The sequence below is a fragment of the Limanda limanda genome, chromosome 4 (genome assembly GCF_963576545.1).
Source record: "Limanda limanda chromosome 4, fLimLim1.1, whole genome shotgun sequence".
Classification (NCBI taxonomy): domain Eukaryota; kingdom Metazoa; phylum Chordata; class Actinopteri; order Pleuronectiformes; family Pleuronectidae; genus Limanda; species Limanda limanda.
The window spans coordinates 20,645,526-20,670,002 of NC_083639.1; the positions used below are offsets into that span (position 1 = coordinate 20,645,526).

A 24,477-nucleotide genomic window follows, 5' to 3' on the forward strand; every position below is an offset into this window, starting at 1 on the left:
TGGCTGCTGCTGAAGTCTCCTGTCTATAACTTTTTTCTGGCTTTTCCACATCTGTGTGTTGTGCCTGAGAGAAGCTCTGATGTCACATGTTTACATACATGTCAACATACATGTTCAAAAACCTTAACATACTTGTTCCTCCTCTTTGCTTCCCTCTGAAGGACCTCTACAGTCAGGAACGTCTTATTCCACAGTGTCTAACAGTCTAATTGTACTATATACAACTTCTCGTCACTGAAGATGTAGAATGTTTATTGAAGATTCTTTTTGTGCAACAGATTATAATAATAATTTTCTTCTAAACTAAGCCTGAAGTGGCTGTATCTTTGAAAAAAAGTTCTGTGGGTTTGAAGGACAGTTGATGATTGGAAGGAGATGTATGAGGTGGATTTTTGTTAGTGTCATTCTGTTGCTGTGACGTTTGTTTCTCTATTTCATGATTTTTTTTTTATACCTTACTTGCTTATTTGTTCCTATTTGTGAATAAATAACTGAATATTAATGAACAGTGTTTGCTGACAATTATAACCATCCAAATTTAGACATATTTTATATTATTAAAGCTTTGTTTAACTACATTCTCAGTCTCTATCTGTTTGTACGACACTTATATCTGCTTACACTAATTGTAAACCATTAATACGGATGTTTATACACCCCCAAGCTAATGGGGGGATAAAATTGTCAAATTTTCTTATTGGGTATAATTTGTGTTTATATTAATTTACTTATCTTTGTAAGTTTAAAAGTCAATGTGTAGACACTAATGAACTTAATAAAAGTAGGAAATTGAAAAGGATAAACATAATTTGATCTACATGTTATGTCATCTATTATAGTATTACTAATATTATAGTATTGTTATTACTATATACCTCGTATTGTCAACCTATTAGAGGTTTTACTATTAAATTCCTCTTAAAGAACCAGTGTGTAAGATTTAGGTGAAAGGGATCTATATATAATGTAATATATAAAAATCCTAGCGATTTTGTCACTGGTGTGTTCCTTCCAAATTGTACAAATTGTTGTTTTCTTTACCTTAGAATGGGACCTTTAAATATTTAAATACTTTATATTCAAATCAGGAGAGGGTCCTCTCTACAGAGGCCTCCATGTTCATTTCAGTAGCCCAAACTAGACAAACTAAACAAGTTTTTATGACAACTAAAGGCTACCACAGTTGTGTGAGGTGAGGGGTATTCAGCTGCAACATAAAACTTCACAACTAGATGCGCTAAATTCTACATACTGACCCTTTAGTTACTATATCTGCTTGTTTCATCATTGGAGTCAAACAACTGTGGCTGATGTTTATTAAAATCATTTCATCCAGCCTTCAAGTTTACTAAGGCTGCCATCTTTCAAACAGAAATACTCTACATGTTTGTGTACCCTTTTCTACCAATTACCCATAATCCAGTCTGACATAAATTTGGAAACTTTGGGATCCCCTCTGCTGTAACGTCCTATGGGTTTTGCAGAAAAGGTCATCTGATGAACCAAGGCAAAAAAGTACATGTTTTTATCTAAATTCAACGCTGTCATTAGGTCAATATTTTTTCGAATATCATTTTACAATCCTCAGCCCTGCACCTCGCTCATGGTCTCAGCCAGGACCAGGTGAGTCACGCAGAATGCTCAGTGGTGTTACATGAGGCCAGCCAGGCTGCCTCACCTTGTTATCCAGCTACAGAGTTTTCATCAATCAGTAGTGTGGAGGTGACATTTGTCATATTTGGGATTTGCTGGTTTCAAATGCAGACATTTTGCAGCCAGCTTTAAATAGAATGTTGACCGCAGAATATTTGGTTGAGTGTGTGACAGAGAGAGTGAAGTGCTGCCAAGAAGCGTGTGTGAGTGTGTGTGTGTTCGTTTGTGTGTGTGTGTGTGTGTGTGTGTGTGTGTGTGTGTGTGTGTGTGTGTGTGTGTGTGTGTGTGTGTTCGTTTGTGTGTGTGTGTGTGTGTGTGTGTGTGTGTTTGCGTGCGTGTCTGCAGGACAGTGTGTTTATGTGTGTAATGTGTGTTGGAGAGTGGCTGGGGAGGGCATAAGTGAATGGCTGTGCTATTGCATCCTCCCAGGAGACCTCTAAAAGAGAGAGAGAGAGAGAGAGAGAGAGAGAGAGAGAGAGAGAGAGAGAGAGAGAGAGAGAGAGTACCTTAGCAGCTCCTCCTTCATCCCCAGAAAACTCCCATCTCTCTGCCCATACCTCTACATCCTCGCACCGCCCCTCCACTAGAGTCAGCTCACACTCTCTCTCCTCAGGCAGACACACACCGAGGGACGGTGGTGTTTGGAGAGGAGCCGTGCGCTCAGAGTGTGTGTGTGTGTGTGTGTGTGCGTCCTGCGAGAGTTGAAGAGCCCGCTGTGCTCAGTCGGGACAGGAGTGCTGGACCCGGCAGCAAGTGTGATAAGCCGTCACAGAGGAAGAGGAGGAGGAGGAGGTGGAGGAGGAAGAAGATCCACTGGAGCCGCTCGGTCCATTGGCTTTGATTTGTCCACCTCCAAGCTCGTCTCTCCCTGCGCAAGTTTACGCGCGGCGGCTGAGAGGGGACAGCGCACAGTTTGGTTTAGTAGAAGGGTCCGGTTGAGAGATTTGACTATATATCATTTTTTTTTAATTTAAGCATCCCTCCTTTCCCCCCCACCCCGTCACCCTGTCCCCTCTGAGTGAGAACCGGGAGAACCGGGTGGACGGATCCCGGAGCTGCGCGCCTCCCCAGTGCCTGATCCACTGGATGCGGGATGATGGATTAACAGACATCTCCGGACCCTGCCGCAGTTTCTTTTTTTGCTTTCTTTTCCACCACCCTCTGTCCACCTCGGGATTATTTCAGCTCGCACCGACCTCCCCTCCATCCTTGTCGAGATGACGGAGGAATGCGTCCTGCGGTGCGTCCTGATGCTCTGCTGCGCGCTCCTCTCCGCCAGCGCCAGTAACTGGCTGTAAGTTGCGCACCATGCTCACTCCTCTCCACCTCCAGTCTTGTAGCATTCACCTGTTCTCTTTCTCCTCCTCATCTTCACAGCCTCCTCCTCATCTGTCCCTCCAGCTTGGTGGTCTCTCGGGTTAATTGTTAACTATCCAAACACGCTCACACACACTCTCCCTCCTGCAGGTCTCTTTCTGTCTCCCCCCAGACTTAATAACTTACCAACACCGATACATCCCCCATTACACAAGTGAGAGAGCACATGTTCTTTTTTTAAGGCGCAGTTCTCCATAAAACAGCATTTTCTTCATTGAAAAACGACAATGCATCCTTCAGGTAATATATATAATACATAATGGCAGGTGGAATTATGACTTTAATATTCACATGCAGCCTGAAGGAAACAGCATATAAGGTAATTGACAAAGTTTCCTTTCACCTTGTTATATTTCTGCTCACAGTTGAGAGGAGATGCCCTTTGGAATCTGATAAGTAAATGTTAGTAATGGTGCAGTAGTGTAGAGAGATGTGAGATTTTTTTAGTGCAGGCTGTGAAACTTAATGAGCTACTCTTCTTTAAATGGCAATAAAAATGTAAAAAACTAACAGTGAAGAGTTCCCAGAGCAATAAAGCCTCTGCCCTGCATCCTTCTTAATCTTAAAACTCTTAATCTTGTGGGTTTGTCAACATTGATGTTATTGTATGTGCAAGAGAAATAAAATCATTAATAAAGTCATTATTAGGGAGATGTGGGGTAGTTCAGCTGCATCTGAGCTCAAATAACTCTCTTACAATAGTTTCTAAATGCATAGTGTACAATTGCACGAAGTAGAAGAGAACTGCTGTGAGTTATTAAATTAAACACCAAACATTGACACGACCAGAAGACAATATCATAAGGATCTCGCTGGAGATTAGAAATAACATAAAAGTACCACACGGTCAGAAAAAGCCTTCATTTGGTAGCTGAGGATGTTGGGTAGAGCTGAGCCTGTAGCTGAGCTGCTCAGTGCCACCTCTTCCTGGGGCCGGTCGGTCGGGTCGCATGTGTGTGCCTGCTCTCCCAGCAGCCTGTGGGAGGTGGCCAGGTGGGTTTCTGCATTCCTCCGCAGGCTCCACTCCATTTTGCGCTGTCATTCATTCCTCTCAGCTTCTGCTAATTTACAAGCAGCGCTCATCACTCAGGCAGGACCCCTCCTCAGGTGATAACTGAGTTATACCTGACACTGCTGCAGCTAGTGCACGCTCACCAGCTCTTAGAAAATTACAATGGAAGTGTCTGCTTTGCCAAACAGTGACTGCATGTTGACTTTTCATATTTGTATAATTTCCTTGTGTTAATCCATTTGTAGTAGTCATAATAGTTAATAATACACATTCCTGCCTGCCATGTTTACATCAGCCGAGCGCTGCAGACGGCCCAACTGACATTGTTGACAGATTAATCAGAAAAAGTCAAATCAAGGCCAATTCCAAACAGCAGTGCCTACCCTCACTGAGTGCAGAGGTAATTGTGCTGTTCAGGGCTGAAGGCGTGGTGACAGCAGCACAGAGCAGGCATGTACAGGCAAGCTGTCGAGCTGCCAGTCCGCTCTACGGGGTTGCACTGTTCAAGAGAATCTGTGTGTGTGTGTGGCTGTGCGGACTGTAAGTCAGAGTCCTCAGCACCTCAGTCTCACCTTCACGCTGCAGTCAGTACACTCAGGGTCACGGGATGGAGAGCACTTCGATTACTGCTGTATACAAGTGGTGACAGTTCGAAACTGTAAAACGTGCATTAACCAACTCACTGCACACTCACAGCAGTTTACCACAGAGCCACTTGATTGGACATGGCAACATGAGTGCTCATTTGGAGTGTGAATCACATGGGTGGCGGTTTGCTCTCTACATGTATTTGTCTTCATGAAATACCCGCTCACTGTGAGTTTGGTGTCATGTACTTATCTCATTCTCTGGCTCACTGTGGATAACAAAAGCAGATGATATGATGTGAGAACATCAAGGGGTCATGACACATGTAGAAGACCCTCTCCTACTTTGGAGCACAAGGGGTCAGGGGGTCAGGGGGTCAGGGGGTCAGGGTGTCAGGGGGCCAGGGGGGTCTTGGACTGATGGACCTGTTCTGCAATTCATCTGAGGGGAGGAGGAGGGTCCATCTACATTTTTAATACATTTTAACATGTTTTTTAATTTGTGTGTTCAGATAAGATTTTGTTTTTGATGCTTTTGGTATATTTATATATATATATATATATATATATATATATATATATATTTCTATCCCAAAAACGGTTTGATTCAATACTATGGAGAATATAGGCATGACATTGGAAAAAGTTTGGTGCTGACTTCATTACTCTTCCACATGTTTCTATCAATCGAAGACGTTGTGTTGTGGTTCTGAAAAACGCGAGTTAATGCTCTTTTTTAATCTGAATGTTTTGTTTCTGTGTTGCAATTAATTTGGAAAATGACGACTTTCAGTAGATTGAGTTTTGCTTGAACAATTCATTTGATATCAGATTTTGAATTAATATTTAATAATGTTTATTATATTATATTGTATTCATTTATTAATATTTTCTTTGCATTGTAAGGCCTAGCTTTGATTTATAATAGCAAACATATTTTTTAGAGTTTTGGTTTTAAGAGATGAAATCAGTATATATAAATCATGAAATTCTCAGAAGATTAATCGATAATTAAAACAAATAAATGCCGCCTTCGTGCTGTTGTATGAGAAAATATGACACACATTGTTATTTCACTCATGAAGCCTTTCTTGAATTTTGTATTCACTAAATAGAATTTACAAAAGTTGAGCTGTTTCCTCTGAGCTGCTCTTCACATTTCTGCAGCCTGACCTGGACTTCACTTTAACTTTCGACTGTCACTGTCACCTTCAGCACCTTCATAATCACTTTGCCAAATCTCTGTGGCTGCTGACTTCATTACTCTTCCACATGTTTCTATCAATCGAAGACGTTGTGTTGTGGTTCTGAAAAACGCGAGTTAATGCTCTTTTTTAATCTGAATGTTTTGTTTCTGTGTTGCAATTAATTTGGAAAATGACGACTTTCAGTAGATTGAGTTTTGCTTGAACAATTCATTTGATATCAGATTTTGAATTAATATTTAATAATGTTTATTATATTATATTGTATTCATTTATTAATATTTTCTTTGCATTGTAAGGCCTAGCTTTGATTTATAATAGCAAACATATTTTTTAGAGTTTTGGTTTTAAGAGATGAAATCAGTATATATAAATCATGAAATTCTCAGAAGATTAATCGATAATTAAAACAAATAAATGCCGCCTTCGTGCTGTTGTATGAGAAAATATGACACACATTGTTATTTCACTCATGAAGCCTTTCTTGAATTTTGTATTCACTAAATAGAATTTACAAAAGTTGAGCTGTTTCCTCTGAGCTGCTCTTCACATTTCTGCAGCCTGACCTGGACTTCACTTTAACTTTCGACTGTCACTGTCACCTTCAGCACCTTCATAATCACTTTGCCAAATCTCTGTGGCTGCTGAGTTATGTTCAGTGTCCCGCTGCTGAAAAGGGATTTCAGTGCTACTTTTCATTAGTTTGTCTGTCATCGCCCACCTCCTCCGCCTCCGCCTCTGATTCTGACCCTGCACTGACTGGTTCTGCTGCACCTGCACGCTGCTCCAGGTCTGCTTTTCATCTGTGTAGCTGTCGTTTTGTTTTTGATGGAATATATATATACTGGCATCGCCCTCGGCAATGGCACATAGTCAGTAATTACCACGCTTGGTGCAGAACAATGGTAACCACTTACAGTGCAGCACACATGCTCAAGCTCACAGACCGACACATGCACAGCTGTTACCCAGGTATCATAGATATCCATCGAAAAACGTCCCCGTAATATTTAGCAAATTCAAAAACTCTTGTTTATTTCCAGCGAGGTAGCTTTGTTGCATGTCTACCTTGTTTTCTAACATTGAAGAAATTGGAAAGACATTTATAACTGAAGCATTTTCAACATAAGAGACTTTCAATAGACAAAGTTTAGGGAACCACTGCTCTAGTTAAGGGATCACCAAACTGATTACAATTCATACTGAGGTGGGCATGAATGCCAGTACTAACTTTGCAATGGCTGTCAAGATATTTCTTGCAAAACAAAAATGTCAACCACAAGGTGGCGCTACATGGGAACTCAAGGGATCATCGAAGCCAATCTGATCATCCTGTGGGGAGCATAAATCTACAGAGTTAAGGATGAATAGTAATAACTTTGATCCTCTGACTTGAGTGACATGGTCAGATCAACATTTCAGTTTGTCCAGGACTTTGGTCAAATTTCCTGACGAGCTAACGACATTCCAATCAGCCTAATTAGCAGACATTAGCATGTCGACACATTGAATTACATGGTGAAAATTACACCTGATAAACATCGACATCAGTAGCAGTCACACAAGTCATTGTGGATATATTCACGTTTGAGTATGACTTTAAACTCTTACACTACCTTTCTACCATATTTACTGTGTTTACTCACTATTCTTAACTGAATCAATTGATTCAAACGTTAAGTTAAATGTTAAGATGTACTTCAAAAGATCTCAGATGCTGACCTCAGTGTGGTTGTAAATCATTTCTCTCACCACTCCTGTGGTAAAAGACGGATTACATCTGGCATGTGTCTAAAGAAAAGACAGAAAACAAGAGGCCGTGCTCGTCTTCATTTATTTGTTTAGTTAAACTGTCATGAGTCTGCTCTGCAGAAAGGATTAGAGTCCTCAGATGTTTGCTCAGGAAAGCTCGTCTCTTTTAAAACCTAGAAAGAGTTGAGTGTTTGCTTTTCAAACACTTCACTTTCAGTTGGGAACAGTGGGTTCAAGTTTGGATGCCATGTGCTGCTGTCAACATGTAGCAAGATACAGCAGCGAAGCCAGGGTGGAGATGAACATGATTGCAAAATCATGTATCATCAGCAAATATATCTGGTTTATGTAAAATGTTGCTTTGCTATTCCTGTTGTCATGGTTATGTTATCACCGACAATTAGCCAGGCACTAAAAAAGGAGAGTTGCAAAGAGTCATTTATCGAACCCCAAAAAAACACAGAATTATTAAGCCTAACCGTGAGTTTTATTAATAGGACAGACGACAATAGTGTGTGCAATGAGTATGGCGTATATGGTGTCGTATGGTGTGACAAACCAAAGAGACAAAGGACGAAGGTTGGGGAGGATGCCAAAGGGATAAAGAGAGACAGAAAGGTGGACCAAAATGGTCGTTCTTTATGTGTTTTAGAGGCCCAGCCCAGATGCTGCAGGGTCAAGCAAACAATCCTCTCCGCCTCGCAAAGGACAAACACGGCAGAGAGAGACGGTCGTCCCAGTTATCGTCAAAGTCCACTTATGTAAAGCAGGATAAAGAACACACACAAACACCGGCCTTTTTCTTTCTGTCTGTGTCTCTCTCATTGTCTTTCGGTTTCTTTGTGAGTGTGTAAGTGCATGTGTAAGCATGTGATCATATATTGTCTGCTTGTCTCCTGGACAACGTAGAGAGAAGGCAGCTGATGGGTAACCAGAGAAAGCAGAGCCCTTGGGTATGCGGTACTTCCGGTACAAGCTGGCGCCTCGTACACACACGCACACACACATGAATGTGGTAAAGCTGTGGCGTGTTATTTCGAGAACTCATGTCACCAGAGTGTGTGTACAATTATCGTGACACGCTTGGAGCCACAGGGAATCACTCAGGGTGACCAGATTAAGGCCAGGACAGCTCGGGGCTGACGAGGAAACATCAGGGTCGCTGAAAGACGAGAGACCGAACTGAACACACAGAGGTGCACAGGGTTTTTAGGAGACACAACACCGGGCTGTGAACAGCTGATCGAATTCCTAAATGCATATGAATGCATTGACTAGACGGCAAGTTACGGTGACTTTTATCTTTCAAATGTTTCAAAAATATCTTGATCAGGGCATCTGCAAATACCCTGGGGGTGGGGGGGTTGTTAGATGTGGTGAAAGTTTCAGGTGAAGGTCAGTGCTACTGACTTGGCCTGTATTTCAATATCAACATGGCCGTAATTTAAAGAACCATTGAGAGTGACACACAACTCATGGAGGCAATTTATCAACTACTGCAACTCAGTCAAATCGGCACACCTCCACCAAGGCTGATGCTCTATTTTGCCATTTAAAGCAGTGTTTCCCCTTAAAACTAGACCGTGGCAGCACGCCATATTCTAATTTGTCCCACCACAGTTTCAGAATGAACCTAAAAAATGTTAACACTTCTCAGTGTCTCAACAGAAGAGAGCACTAACTTTGTGTTTTGCTCTGCATTGCATAGCTTAGTGCAACCCTATTATGTCTCTAAAGGTGTTACTGTCCATACAGACCTCAAAGTTTTAGCTGCAGTTGTGCATGTACGTGTGGTATGCAATGCAGTTCTGTCTCTCAGATGAGAACTTGTCTCTCACTTTTGAGTGCACGTGAACCCCTCTATTGCCATAGGTTGAGTGAATTCTGTGGGAATGCTGCTAAGAAATTGAAACAAACTTTCAGTAGACAGCCTTTCTTGTAGATCCTTAAAATTGACTGTATTCTTTCCAGACTCACACTGCATCCTTCCACCAAGTTTCATGGTAATCTGTCAAGCAGTAATTCAAATAACCAAGAGACTGAAAAAAAGAAACTATAACCTCCTTGGTGTCAGGAACAATAATAACTCTGCATAGAGGAAATGCTAATAGGTAATTCTGTGTAATTTTACGTTGCTCTTTAGCCAAAATGTTAATAAATTATGGCTAGAAACATGGAGCTGAGGTTTTAGCTCATGAAATCTGTGGCAACAGTATCTCAGTATTGTCTGTGTGGGGCTCACAGTGGCAGACTTTTATAATCCCTATGTCCCTGTTCAGGTTAATACCCCCTAATTATCACAGCAAGAGCAAACTGAGCATTAGGAACATGTAAGGGCATTTAATGTTGCGTTCCATACTTCACTTCAGTCTGCAAACAAAAAGTAAAAAATGAAAACTTAAGGATTCTGTTCAGGCGAGGTACCAAAAAAAAAGTGAGAAGCATGCTGTAAATGAATTCTAACCTTGTGCACAGAGAGTTCTTTATACATGCAAACTTGTGCACAACACATAAGTTACACATGTGTGTTAACTGTGTAAACAGTAATCAGGAGTGGTAAATGCTGCATGTTCAGGCCTGCCCACTGTGCATGAGAGATTTCCACTTTACAAGCAGGCTCATCTTGTTATCAATTGTGATCAAAGTGAATGCGAAAATAACACAACCATGAATTCATTGAAATCAGATATGGATGCAAGTCGCTTTTGATTCAGTTCACAACTTTAGGAATATTTGACTCCACATTGACAACGTAAGAGATCAAATCATCTTGTAGTGACTTCTCTAATATCTTGTGTATTATCCTGCTGACATGCAATTTGCCTCAGTGTCATTACAAAATCTTATACTTGTAAAACTATTAAATTTCAAATTGCATATTGGATCTTACCTCTCCTAATCTATTAATAAACAAATAATTTTATCCTCATTCTCAACTTGTAGCTCATTGACTTTTAATAGGCCATTATCAGAAATGTAGCTTACGACACATTTACCATAACCACAGGTGCATTTGTAATTAATTCATTAATTAGCCACTTGCCAACTCGGTGCAGTTAAATAACTAAAATACATAGGTGACACGGTTATGCTTTCATCAATGTAATAACAAAGACATCCAGCTTTGTCTGTGTCTGTGTTTGGGAGAAGATCTTGTGAGCTGTTGGTGGAGACCAAAGCATGAGCTAATACAATTTGTTAGGTGTTTTGGTAAATAAAAGTAATTGATGTTACAACCCTGTTTCTGATTATCAATAAGCCAGTTATTTTTGTCCCTTGACTGACACATTGTACCATTGGCCTACAAACTAATTAAAATAACGAATCTGGCTTAATGGGGTCAGAGGGATTGAGGGCCACTGGGACCCACTGGAAACTGATTGGCCACTTACAGTCTTACTGATTGATGACTTACGGATGCTGTCAACCTGTCTATGGGTTGGGTCAGAAGATGTATCATACTGACTTTAGTGATTCTCTCTTTTCCTCTAGATGTTGCATTTGTGTTTTGTAGTTAAACAGATGTTTGATGAAAACATTTGATGAATGATTGGCCTTTATTTAGCTAGACACATTGATATACCTCGCAGGATGAACTGTTATCATCTTAGTGATTCCTTTACTGACTTGACATGCAGTGCCATAATCATATCAATGTTTCATCAATGTTTAAACAATTTTTTGGATTTGGATTTGTAACAATATTAAACTGAATGGTGCCAGAGCACCTAGTATAGCTGTTGACTATAAATCCTGTTTAGAAATAAGTTTTTAAATGGCAAAATATTATGTGAAAATCCAATGACTTGTTTCAGCGTGAAAGAAAATACATTGTAAACTAAGGGTAGACACCTGCAAGGGGATGATGGGTCACAGAGATGCAGAGCCCAGCACCAACATGACATCATCACACATGTCGATAATCTTTGTCCAAATAACCCCAACAGCACAAGTCCACCAATACGCCACGCTGGTGGTGCTTTGAGCCATGTTTAGCAATCCAGCTGAGTTTACCTTCAAACTGAAATGGTCACAGGTACATAGCACAGCAATCAGCCGCAGCCAAGTCCTGCATTTAGACACAATCAGCTGTTCACAGCTATTGTTTCCTGAAAGCTACAGACAGAGCCTGAGCGCCGGTTACATCACCTGGAATACAATAGAAAGCAGAACAAAGAATCAGAAGACAGTTGGATGAGGCTGGTGTCCACGTACGTTATCCTGACACTAGGTACATAAATACACACACAAGGACGCACACACACACTAATTGGCTCCTAGTCTTTTGGGGCCACAGCACTAACACCAAGCAGTAGGTGAATTTCATGGCTTTTAGGACCTCTTTTCCCAAATATGTGTGTGTGTGTGTGTGTGTGTGTGTGTGTGTGTGTGTGTGTGTGTGTGTGTGTGTGTGTGTGTGTGTGTGTGTGTGTGAGTGTGTGGGTGTGCGAGTGCGGGTTGTGGTGTTGGCAGAGCATGTTATTTTTAGGGGGAAATGAGCTCTAGTGGAGCCAGCAGAATTAAAAATACATTCAGACACGTGTGGGCACACACACACACACACACACACACACACACACACACACACACACACACACACACAACCACACAAGTGCTGGCAGACACACACACAATATAAGTGTTGATTGAACTCATCAGGTAGTTTTTATTTTCTCGATTAACTCTTTCCCGTCTTATTCCTCCCTGCTTCCTATCCTTTTTCTCTCCTGCACTGTCGGATTTTAAATGATTCCCAGTTATCTTTCATTCTTTCCATTCAAGAAAAAGGCTGCTTTAGTGTGATGACTCAGATCTAGATCCACCTCGTCTTCCAACACAGTAACTTGCACATCCACCCATTATTACCACCACCGCCCTCAGATTAGTGAACCAGTCACTGATCGTCACCAATGCTTTGTTTTTTCTTTTGGATGTTTTGGTTAATTCTCAGTGAGATATCCATCTTTTTTGTGATTCATGCGTTCAACTCCTGGCAAAGAAACAAGCATATTACCATAGCTATTTCCCTAATGCTTTATATCCTATACTCTGTCTCAAAGCACACATTATCTTTAAAAATCATACATCTTCATAGTTTTGATATTCCCATCATCCTCAACATGACATCAACATTATTGCATCAAGTTAAAGGGTAATTCTTAACCGCAGCGGTTCCCGCATCCACCTCAGTAATGCTGTTTTGTTAATGTTGAGGTATTTACAGTTAATCAATTATCAGTGACAAGTATCAAACAATATCATCTAAAAGTCAAGCCTGAGCATAGGCACGCTCACTGGATAATCTCCAGAGGGGCCTTACTTGAGCAAATATCTGAGTGTGAGGCTCTGGAGTTTGTCTTGCTTGCGCCATGGTAAAAACTTGGAGAATGTCTCAATGAACTGATGTGAAATCACAGCAGGAGATCCCCCAGAGGATTCACCACGAGCAAGGAGGTGTGTTGATGGGTTTCTAACACTCGAGACACAAAAATGAAAAAACTTAAAAAAATGCAAACATGAAATAACACTTGACTCAGGTTCAAAGGTCAGTCTCACATTTGCAGGTCAGTGGTGGTCACTGAGATCCACGTTTGCTTTCTTTGCAGCTCTGCTTTTTCTTTGTCTTCAGGAAATATTGATTACGAATGGTGTCAGTTGACATACAGAGGTTTTTTAAAGAGCATGAGGCACAGTATAAGTTGAAGAAAATACAAGTGTGTTATATTTTATCGTTCTTACCCCAACTGCTTCCTTTTGTAATGAAAAATCTTTAGTGTTAAACACCAGCAATGATGCTCTGAAATTCCAGACCCCAACTTGTTAAAAGTCAAAGATCAGACCTTTAAAAACTAATAAACACTGTAGTTCAATTCAGAAAAGATATCAAGATAGATTTGTATTTTAGAACTTAACCAGTACGTTATTCACATAGGCAGCTGGAGAATGCTTTTCAGGAAAATCGTGAAAGTTGTATAGGGTCTTTTTTCGACTGCCAACACGCTGGCCATCTAAACTGTCCACTGTTCAGTGAGATATCTAAAGGTAAACTGGGAGAATAGTGCCCTCTAGAGGTCACAACATGTCTTACATACTGTAGGTGTCCACTGCAGAGGGGACAGGGAGGGTTAGCTCAGGTCACACCAGCATTTATCTTTACTTGAAGTCTCCTGCAGGCCTCTCCACTGGCAGAGCTGAATCTGAGGCTATATTGTTTGCGGTTGTGAAACTGAGCTGTCGCTTCATTTCAGTTTAATTCTCCTCATGGCAGTTTGTTGGTCTAAAACTAAAGAAAAATATTGTGCATCAAGTCAAGACTCGACTGTAACTTGTCACAGCGTTGCCTGCAGGTCTGTTGGTTCCTTTAAGAGTTGTGCACAGCAGCCCAGTAGAAAAGACGTTTCTTAGACTCTTTCTTGCAGCTCTGCTCCTTTGCATTTCCAATCCATGCTATATTTACCTGTCAGTGTGTGCCTCCGCTGTGTGCTCAGTGCTGGAAAGGCAAACACCAGGATATTTTCATATAAATACACATAAGAGATGATGGAGGCAGAGAGTGAGCTACAGTTTGTGAGCATTTGAGTCCCTTTGTACGTGTGTATGTGTTGACTGTCATGCAGATGTGTCCAGCATCCATACACCCTCTACCCCTTTTTTTTCCTTTTCTGCACTGTCTCTTAGATTATAGTCAAAGAAGTAAAAATATACAGTATATCTTTTTTTTTTTATGTATTCAATGTTGAATTAAGATAGTGTCAACGCAGAGCTGTGGAAAATTGATTGGTTAGATTTATTTCAGCCTGAATGAGTGTTTTATGGGAATATGTTATAGGAAGGGTGTATGGGACTTAATCTTAAACTTCATAAAAAAGAGAAAACAGTGGATTGTATAAAGCTGAGATATCCGATCTAGATTTCCCTAGAATTACATAATAAGGAAAGGAATATCTACATATACTTGTTTTGTCCGACAATAGTCTCAAGACAATTCATTTACACCAAAACAACAAAAAAAGGGTAAGGGTTCTAAAATTTCATTAAGATCCTTATTTGTTTATTTATTGTATGAAATGAATGGCTTAAATGCATAATTTTGAATATTTTGATACATGCATGAGTAATTTATAATTCCAATTCCATTCAATATGAAATAAGTCACTCTTCTTATCACAAAACCACTAAAAAAAAATATTTCAAACCAGTCTTTACACTTCAGTTCAGGTAAAGAAATAAGTAACATGCCTATTACAGAGCATTTATGATGCACAAGGATCTTTTCTTTAAAGTTTCTGAGCTATGCACGTTGTTTCCAACAACAACTGAGCAGGAAACTAGGAATAGGCCTAATCTGAGCTCAAAGATCCATTTCCTTCAGAGCGTCTCGCTGTCTTCCTTCAGAATGAAGCTCTCAAAGCTAGTAAGTAAACCGTTGAGTTCAGATTGATTTGTTACATATGACTTAACTATTATTTGACCTTTCAAATTGCTGATTTATTTATTGTCGATCAACTAAACATGAATCCAGTATTCTTACACTGAAATACATAATCTGATAACTATTTTTAAAATTTAAAAAAGAGTTATTCATATTTAGAAAGGTTAAAAGCTGATATATGCGTTTTTATATTATCCTTCGACTTCTTCTCTGCAGATAAGAGCGTGCGTCATAGTGTCTCCTCTGCTTGAAATAATCTCGTATTTTCAGTTTCAGCCTCCCATGAGTCTGTGGGGGGCTCAGGGTGGGAGGTATGGAGCATTCCACCTGGACACTAGTGTGTTCGCAGGCCGCTGTGTGTTTGTGTTGCATTACACATGGCAGCCTTCACAACATGACTGGCTCCACTGGGCTTAGGCCCCTGGGATTTAAGCACGCAACTACCAGAGGCTAGAGAGAGAAGAGGGAGAGGAATGAAGATGAGATGGGGAATGATGCCTGCGTGTGTGTATGTGTGTGTGTGTGTGTGTGCGTGTGTGTGTGTGTGTGTGTGTGTGTGTGTGTGTGTGTGTCTGTCCTTCTACGGTTTGACTCCTCTGTCTCTGTGTTGAGGTGTTTTGTTAACCTCGTCTCTGGGAAGTGAAGGGTACACACAGTAGAGTGAACAGATAAAACGAGACAGGGCAGCAAACGCTCACACACACTCGCCCAAGGCCTCCGCTAGACTTTTCCCACGCGTGTATGCACACACACACACACATACACATACACACGTGCAGACCATCACCTGAATAACAGCTTATCCGATGTTTATTAAATGTTTCCAGGGTGAATGTCAGGCCATAGGGATGATGTGTGTGTGTCTTTGTGTGTGTGGTGCTGACCGTCGGTGGAGCAGCTTTCCGTTGTTGTCTCGTATTTTCTGTCTGATGGTCTCCCAGCTGGATGGCTCGGCCCGAACGCTGTGCCCTGCCCAGGGCTACGCTAAACAACAAAGGGGGATCAAACATCCCACATGGCTTTGATGAAAGCCTCACAACTGCAGTGGAGTAAATCAGTGCAGGGCAGAGCTGAGCTGGAAGGGGGGGGGGGCATGAGGGGGACCTGTTGAGAAATAACCTCATGGATAGAGAGGTCTGTTTTGAACCACTTTTCATTTTCTGATTTCCTATTCGACGAGAGTTGTTGTGCTGATATTTTTCGGGCATTGTGCAACTGAATCAACTCCAAAACTGTTGTCTATTGTTACATGTGACAATACGTTGGCATCTTTGCACGGAATGAAGAGACTCTTCTGTTAAAGCTGCACAGATGGACTTTTCTGACCATGTGGGAGCAGAAGAAAAAGCTGAAAACACAACCTTAACCCTAGAACACTAACGTACAATTAGTAACACCATCACTAACGTCGGGTACACTTTACCCGATATAATATACCCGATAAAAAATACTTCTCACCAAAATATATTAATGTACAACAATACATGGCAATTTGAACTACTCTTCTTTTATATTCCCTGATACAACATCTCATAAAACGAAAAAAAGGTATCATGGTATCATGGTTCCCTATAAAAAGGCTCTAAAATTTGTGAAAAATTAGGGAGCCGTTAAAGAAATATTCCTAAAAAATATATATATATATATAGCTGGGAACTTGTTCTTCAGTCCAGCCGTTCCTGGGACATGTCCGGTGAAGGCATAGTCTCACTGCATAATTAACAACTTATATTATATTCAACAAATATTTTACCCTCTTTCACTAACGTCGGGTGAAAATTACCCGAACACTGAAGCTACCCAAGGACCCATGCCACTCAGACAGCAGCAACACAATGAAAATCCCATGACCACACTTTCTCAGGTAAAAAACACCTGACGTTAGTGTTCTAACCGCATTAAATAGTTTTACTTATTTTGCTTCCATCCAACCTGATCCTTTTATCTCTGTTGTTGGTCTCCACCAGTCCCTGAGGGAAATACATGGCTCTTTGAGAGACTAGCTGCTAAACATAGTGGACCATCAAGCAGCTGGTCTCTTACTGGGTAGTGTAAAGTGCAGTCATCAGACCCAGTCAAGTTTCTTATGCAATCTACCAAACACTCGGCAAAGGTGAGGGAAACTTCAGCAATCCCTTAAGACTAATGTAGAAATAGCTATAACAGCTTTAAACAAAATGTTGGGATATCCTGTCATGAAGTCATTGCAGACACTCTGAGGAATATTAATGAAAATGGTGCCTCATGCATAAGTGGTGGTCAACATTACGAGCGAGTGAGGTCATCAGCAAGGGTGGATGTGAGTGGAAGTGGCTGAGATGAGGTGGAGTGGGAGAGAGCGGGGTTATCACAGCGATGAGTGCAAAAATACTGACACTGTCTGGTCGGGAAGAGAAGAAGGAGGCCATCAAAGAGGAAGGGAGAAAGAGAGGAGAGATTATCTGGGCTGTTGAGAGGAGGAGATGAAAGGGTGAATGGAGAGGAGGAGCTGTTTGACCTGCTTGAGGATGATATACTAATTATACTACCACATCATGCTCCAATGCTAAACGTCCAGTACTTCTGTCCTGTTAGCATCCAAACTCAGGAGGGTTCAAAGAGCTGAGATGTAGTTACCAGCTGACCATGGCAAAATAAGATTAAGATTAAGATACATTTTTTTTGTCCCAAACACATGCACAGACATGCACAAGCACACAAGGAGGGAAATTTAACCTCTGCTTTTAACCCATCTGGTGCAGGACACACAGAGCAGTGAGCAGCCGTGTACGGCGCCCGGGGAGCAGATGTTGGGGAGTAAGGTGCCTTGCTCAGGGGCACTAGACAGGGTAGGGAGAATCCTCTTGGATTTTTGGACAGATCAATCCAGGTTCGTCTTTTTGTTGTTTCTCCGTGGAGTCGAACCAGAGACGAACCAGAGACCTTTTCTGCCCATAGTCCAAGTTTCTGCCACTAGTCCAACAACTGCTCATATCTATCAACCCTGTGCGCTGATGTAAAACACTGCTACTAAGACTACTGTCAATAATCTGCCGGCAGAATCCCTTGCCGTCTGGATTTGTGCCAGGGTTTGATTGAGACAGGCAGACAGGGCTTCACTGAGGTATGTGTGGTCTTGGGAACTCATAACCGGAGACCCAGAAAACAAGCCTGAGGAAAACAACATGTCTACTTGTTCTTGTAGCAGCCTTAAGGTTCATTTTGTTGGAATTTGTTTTTATTAGGTGCCAGTTGATATTCAAAACCTGCCCATTGTATAAAGGAGACTGCAAACACTGAACAAGATTTTGATAATCAGCATTTTGCATTTGGAGCTGCCTCAGCTTAGCTTAACAGGACGATTTGAAGGACACTTAAAAAAAACCCTAACCCTAACCGTCCCCTTTGACAGAGAATAGAAGAAATCTAAATATTTAAGTGAGTGAAATCTAATTGGCCAACTAAATTCCACTTTTTACAGTGCAACTTGCAGTCTGTTTCTTTGAATCCAGTGATTTGTCCTTCTGTGCATAATTATTAGAAAAGTGCTTGTGTCAGGTGAGGAATTATCACCTGTTTCTTTGTTTTAGAAAAACTAACCGCACTTACAGACTCAACATGAGTTGAAATGACGTCGACAGACACTCTGCGGTGTAGACAGTACACAATCAGGGCTGCTCCCTCTATGGGACACTCACTGAAGAAGACCTATTTCTGTAGGGTGCAGCTGGCCCACGAGATATGAGACTGAAGTGAGGTGAGGTGGATGTGTGAGGGTCAAGGCATCCAGACCAATGCCATTTTCTCGGATTATGATATCTGCCTGACCTGGAGGTGGTGTGTGTGATAAACCACTTTCCCTCCTCTCAGTGTCCTCATTTCCAGACATTTACCCAAAACATTCCCACAACCTCATGGGAACAAACACTCCTGACACCATCTCTGCTTCTCTCCTTTCGTCCAATTTAACCAATGTGGTTTGTAAGGAAACATTCAACATGGCGGTAACTTGTTGAAATTATGTGTTGTGTCTGTCTTAGAATTTACCTCTTTAACCTGCAGAGATCATAGTCAGTTATTTCAACGTCTTCTACTTGTACTTTAACGTCCCCTGTAAATACGATATTTTTCCTTTTGGAAAACAAAACTTAAAGAGATCCTGTTGTGTGCTTTTCTTTTTCTGTCAGGTACTTGGCCAAGCTGTCGTCAGTGGGAAGCATCAGGGATGAGGAGACGTGCGAGAGGTTACGAGGCCTCATCCAGAGACAGGTTCATACCTTTAACCACTGACTATTATGATTCAAACATTATAACTCTATGTTCAAGGTTCATTTCATGCATCCTGGTGACACATTCACCACAAACACTCAAGCATGGTGGAAGTCATTGCACTGTCATAGAGGCTTTTCTTAGAAAAGCAGATGCACCTGTGATAAGTTCAGCTGTTCATTCATGGCAGAGACCTGTCCTTTTGAAATAGATGATGTCTTTACAGTATGGCTGAACAGAAGCTTTCACATGTACCTGTGTGGAGGGTTGCAATGGTTCCCAAGTTGAGCAGGCATGCATCGAAAAGTTCAGATTTTATAATTGCAGCTAGACCCTGTTGAACAAATTATGGACCATGAAATAATGACGATTAAATATTTAGTATTTCTAAACAGAGTAGCCAGAGACGGTCAAATGGTTTGTTACAAAAGCTCAGTTTGAGTCAGGAATGTCGACTGCTAGCAATATTAGCATTGAAGCTATAGTTACAGCGCAATCAGGAGTTCTGGAGTAATAAATACTGCATCAACCAATGCTGAGAGTGCAGAAAGTCCCAGACCTTGTTTTTCTGCTGTAAAGATGTCATAAGATTTCTTAAAACAAAAAAGATAAAGATAAAAACGCAAGTTAAGCTACAATATTGGAAGTAACTAACGCTAACTTGGGACTCCAGCGCAAACAACTCACTGTCTTAGCTTATACAAGAATCTGAAGTTTTTTAGCCTGTGAATCAGCCGCGGGAAGGTCTTCCAGGAGCTAAACTTTCTTGAAACCCCAAACACCAGAAGCGTGTTGACGTGACTGACAACTCTGAACTTGTACCCCTGTCTTTGGCCTTCTCTGAGGCTCGCTCAAAGTCTTTGGAGGAAAATATCCCCTCTGTTGCCAAGCTGTTCAATGAGTCACACACATCTTTGACAGCACATCCCCACACCAAGATCTATTCAGTGAGATATGTCAACAAAACTATTAGAAAAAGGTAAATACTTTATCTTTGATAGTGACAGGAATTTAAATAACTTGAAGAAAAGGTGAAAATGGAAATCACTGTGGCAAAGGTTGTGAGTCTAGAGATAAGCTTTGTTAACACTTCACTTAGTATCTGTAATTTAATGAGGACAATACTTAACCAGTTAGTCAGTTACTAGTAGGGATCACATCATACCTGTGTGAATATTGCACCAACATTTCATGAAAAGTGAAGGATTAAATGATATAAATGAATAATACCCTGAAACAGAATTTGATGCTTCACGTACATACCGATAAACCCCTGGAAACCAATATGCTTCTTTGAGAATGTCGATCCATTATGAGTCTTATCTTCCCATCCTTCAATGTATCTGATACCAAATTCAGTATGTTAGTTTGACGTAACACCTGTGTGTTTCTGCTCCAGGTTCAGATCTGTAAGCGCAGTGTGGAGGTGATGGATGCGGTGCGTCGTGGAGCCCAGCTGGCGATAGATGAGTGTCAGTTTCAGTTCCGTAACCGTCGATGGAACTGCTCCACGCTCGAGACAATGCCTGTGTTTGGCAAAGTGGTCACCCAGGGTAAGAGAACACTCCTTACTATGGACACTGTATCAGAATGTAGTTATTGTAAGTCGCTTTGGATAAAAGCGTCAGCTAAATGAAATTAAATATACAAGAAGCTCATGTCAGTTTAAAATACTGCAACAAATTTGAGTTAGGTTCCATTTGTGTTGGTTCAACCGCCCCCTTAAAGTCTGGGCTCCCTCCCTAGGACTTGAATACACCCTTTATCTGAATATACACACCTCCTTTTGAAATTCAGAGTGAGAAGCTCCTTTCAGTTCCATAGTCAAACAATATGACTGTGTTTGTGCATGTGTGTGTCTGCTAGGCACCCGTGAGGCCGCCTTTGTGTATGCCATCTCAGCAGCCAGTGTGGCGTTTGCGGTCACGAGGGCCTGCAGCAGCGGAGAGCTGGAAAAATGTGGCTGTGACCACAACGTACATGGAGTCAGTCCAGAGGGTAGGTCTCTCTCTCTCTCTCTCTCTCTCTCTCTCTCTCTCTCTCTCTCTCTCTCTCTCTCTCTCTCTCTCTCTCTCTCTCCACACACACACTCCCACACACACACACACACAATACTCATTCTATGTTGAAAAGTCCTGACAGATTGGTAACTTAGTAATAATGCCATATTCTCTACTTGCGTGTAAAGCCAGATATTTTACAGCATCGGTAAACTTATATTTTTCCTGTAAAATATAATATATATACTACTAATGTAAAAGTTTAGTGTTTATGCAATGTTTTTAACGGTTAGGAAGGAGCCATTCAGAAAACCAATCCGTCTCTATTTGAATATTGTGTCCCAGGGTTCCAGTGGTCGGGCTGCAGCGACAACATTGCGTATGGTGTGGCCTTCTCTCAGTCCTTTGTGGATGTGAGAGAGAGGAGTAAAGGCCAGTCGTCCAGTCGGGCTCACATGAACCTGCACAACAATGAGGCTGGACGAAAGGTAACGCACTGCTCTCCAAAGAAAATCAGCCCGTGTGTAGAACACTGCACTTAAGTGTTGTGTATTAAGTATTAGAGGGAGGTGTTTTCTAAAGTTGCTGGGAACAAGTTTTTTGACCTTGACATAGTTTGTTGTGTGTGTTACATCAGAGTCTGGGAGTTTACAACAGAAACAACACGGAGAGGAATGAAAAGTCTTTTATAGAACGTCTAGTTAGGTTTCAAGTCATTTTAGTGAAGGCCAGTTCATGACACATTTGCAAGTGCAGACTCAGGTCATCTAAGATTAATCCAAGTCACGGTTTTTAGTATTTTAGGTGTTTTTGGAGAGTTTAAGTCAAGTTTCAAACGATATAGGATAAATCAAAGTTTAGTCTTAAGTTATTTAAATTTAGTCCAAATCCCATCTCAAATAAGCGAAGTTCAAGTCATTCTAGACGAGTCAAGTTAAGTACAAAATATTTTTTCGTGAATATTTCCTGATGGCTGCTGAATGTTGCCAAATAAAATAAAATTAATATATTTCAAAGTTTTCATTTCACAGCTGTATTGGTGAGTTTTACAAAACAGAGAACATGTCTTTTATAATAGACCTAATCATAAATAATAGACCTAAACAATATTTAGTAGGGATGTCAACAGACTTTTAAAAAATCATGATTTGTGATTAATCTAATTTAACTGTACATATCAATATGTGATGTGAAAAATGTTGTACTTGATGCAGTTTCACTTGTGCAAGTATAGAGCTTTTCTAGTCTTGATGAGAACTTGCTTTACAGTCCAGTTTTATCATTCTCAAACACATTCATACAGTTCATCTGTGGGCAGTCCTTTGCACACAGACATCACTCACACACTGTCAGGGGCAATTGTGGGGTTTGGTCTCTTGCCCGAGGATGCTTCAGCATTGGCAATGGAAGAGCCGGGTATCTAACCCTTGATGTTCTGAACCTCCTGAGCCACACAGAGAGGACAAATAATCTATAATTATGTTCCTGTTATTATTAAGCAATCAATCAGATTACATTTTAGGCTTGCAAGGCCTCCTTGTCTGTAGTTAACATGAAAGTCCCAAGATAAGTTTTTAGAGACTCAGGTTTGAGAAACTTTAAGTCTCACAGCAGTCAAGTCAAAAGCAAGTCCCAGTCCTTAATTGTTTGTCCCATGTCCAAATCTCCACAGCTCTGGTAGCAGTGAAAAACGTTGTTATAGTTGTTACTGTAGCAACAAAGAGTCTGTTTTTGAGAGATGTATGTTGGCAGTGGTGTGGATCCCCACCTCTTCTTTAGATATTCCTCATCGGCATCATCTTGTTTCACTGTCTGTCAGCTAACCTGAGGTTCTTTGGCATCTCTGCAGGCCATCTTGTCCCACATGCGTGTGGAGTGCAAATGTCACGGAGTCTCGGGCTCCTGTGAGGTGAAGACCTGCTGGAAAGCCATGCCGCCGTTCCGCAAGGTGGGCAACATCATCAAGGAGAAGTTTGACGGCGCCACGGAGGTGGAGCAGCGCAAGGTGGGCACCACCAAAGTCCTGGTGCCTCGCAATTCCCAGTTCAAACCTCACACGGACGAAGACCTGGTCTACCTGGAGCCCAGTCCAGATTTCTGCGACTACGACCCGCGCACGCCGGGTATGCTGGGCACGGTGGGCCGCCAGTGTAACAGAACGTCGAAGGCCATTGACGGCTGCGAGCTGATGTGCTGCGGCCGCGGCTTCCAGACGCAGGAGGTGGAGGTGGTGGACAGGTGCAGCTGCAAGTTCCACTGGTGCTGTTATGTCAAATGCAAACAGTGCCGCAAAATGGTGGAGATGCACACTTGCCGGTGATGGACTTGGGAGCGTAGAAGGCACTGCTGATGGACAAAACAAACGCCCCCACTCTCTTCATCAATTACCAAGGCTGGAGGGAGCAAGGAGGACTTGTGAAGCTCCTTCTTCTCCTGCGCCAAACCACCCCGCCCGCCTGCTACTGGAAACAGACTGAGTGGCTAAGAGGTCAAAGGTCATTCTATTCATTTCATGCCAGCGTGTATGGATATGGGTAGTTTATGCATGGGATTTCCTACAAAGCCACAGAGGCAGTTTGTTTCTTCTGAAGTAGAGAGCATCTTTCACTTTCAGTCCCCCTCCCTCACTCTCGTATTTGATTGGTCATTGATGCTTATTATTTTTGTAATGTTTAACTTATTTGTTGAGACTGACTGGGGGGTGGACCTAGGAGGAGGGGACAGACGAGTGAAGATAAGGGACAAAGTGGGCCCATGGGTGGGCAGGTGGATGGGTGGGATTTAAGGGGTGGGGTCAAGAGGAGTGTTATTTGCCCTCTGTCCTTGCTGCTGCTGCTTCGGTGACTCATTTCGTGGATGTCAAAAAAGGGAGACGCCAGGTCTGTCACAGGACTTGAACAACAGAGAGGAGCGAGTTGCGGACGGACTTTCTGCGATTTGCATCCTCGGTGGAACACGGCTGGGCAGCGCTGGGGTTCAGTGGCTGTTGAGTCAATATTTTACCCCCTGCGGTGCCCTGATGCTGCTCCACCCACACACGCACACACACACACACACACACACACACACTCTCTCTCTTTCCTGGAGGATGATGATGATGATGATGATGATGATGATGATGATGATGATGATGATGATGATGATGATGATGATGATGATGATGATGATGATGATGATGATGATGATGATGATGATGATGATGATGATGATG

General features: G+C 41.7%; 1 protein-coding gene across 1 annotated transcript; it reads left to right on the forward strand.

The window, feature by feature from the left end:
* Positions 1-2,870: 2,870 nt before the first annotated feature.
* Positions 2,871-23,586, forward strand: wnt4 (wingless-type MMTV integration site family, member 4). Its single transcript, XM_061069565.1, has 6 exons — positions 2,871-2,947; positions 19,185-19,266; positions 20,666-20,819; positions 21,133-21,264; positions 21,612-21,754; positions 23,116-23,586. The coding sequence occupies exons 1-6, from the start codon at positions 2,871-2,873 to the stop codon at positions 23,584-23,586; spliced, it is 1,059 nt and encodes a 352-aa protein (XP_060925548.1).
* Positions 23,587-24,477: the final 891 nt, after the last annotated feature.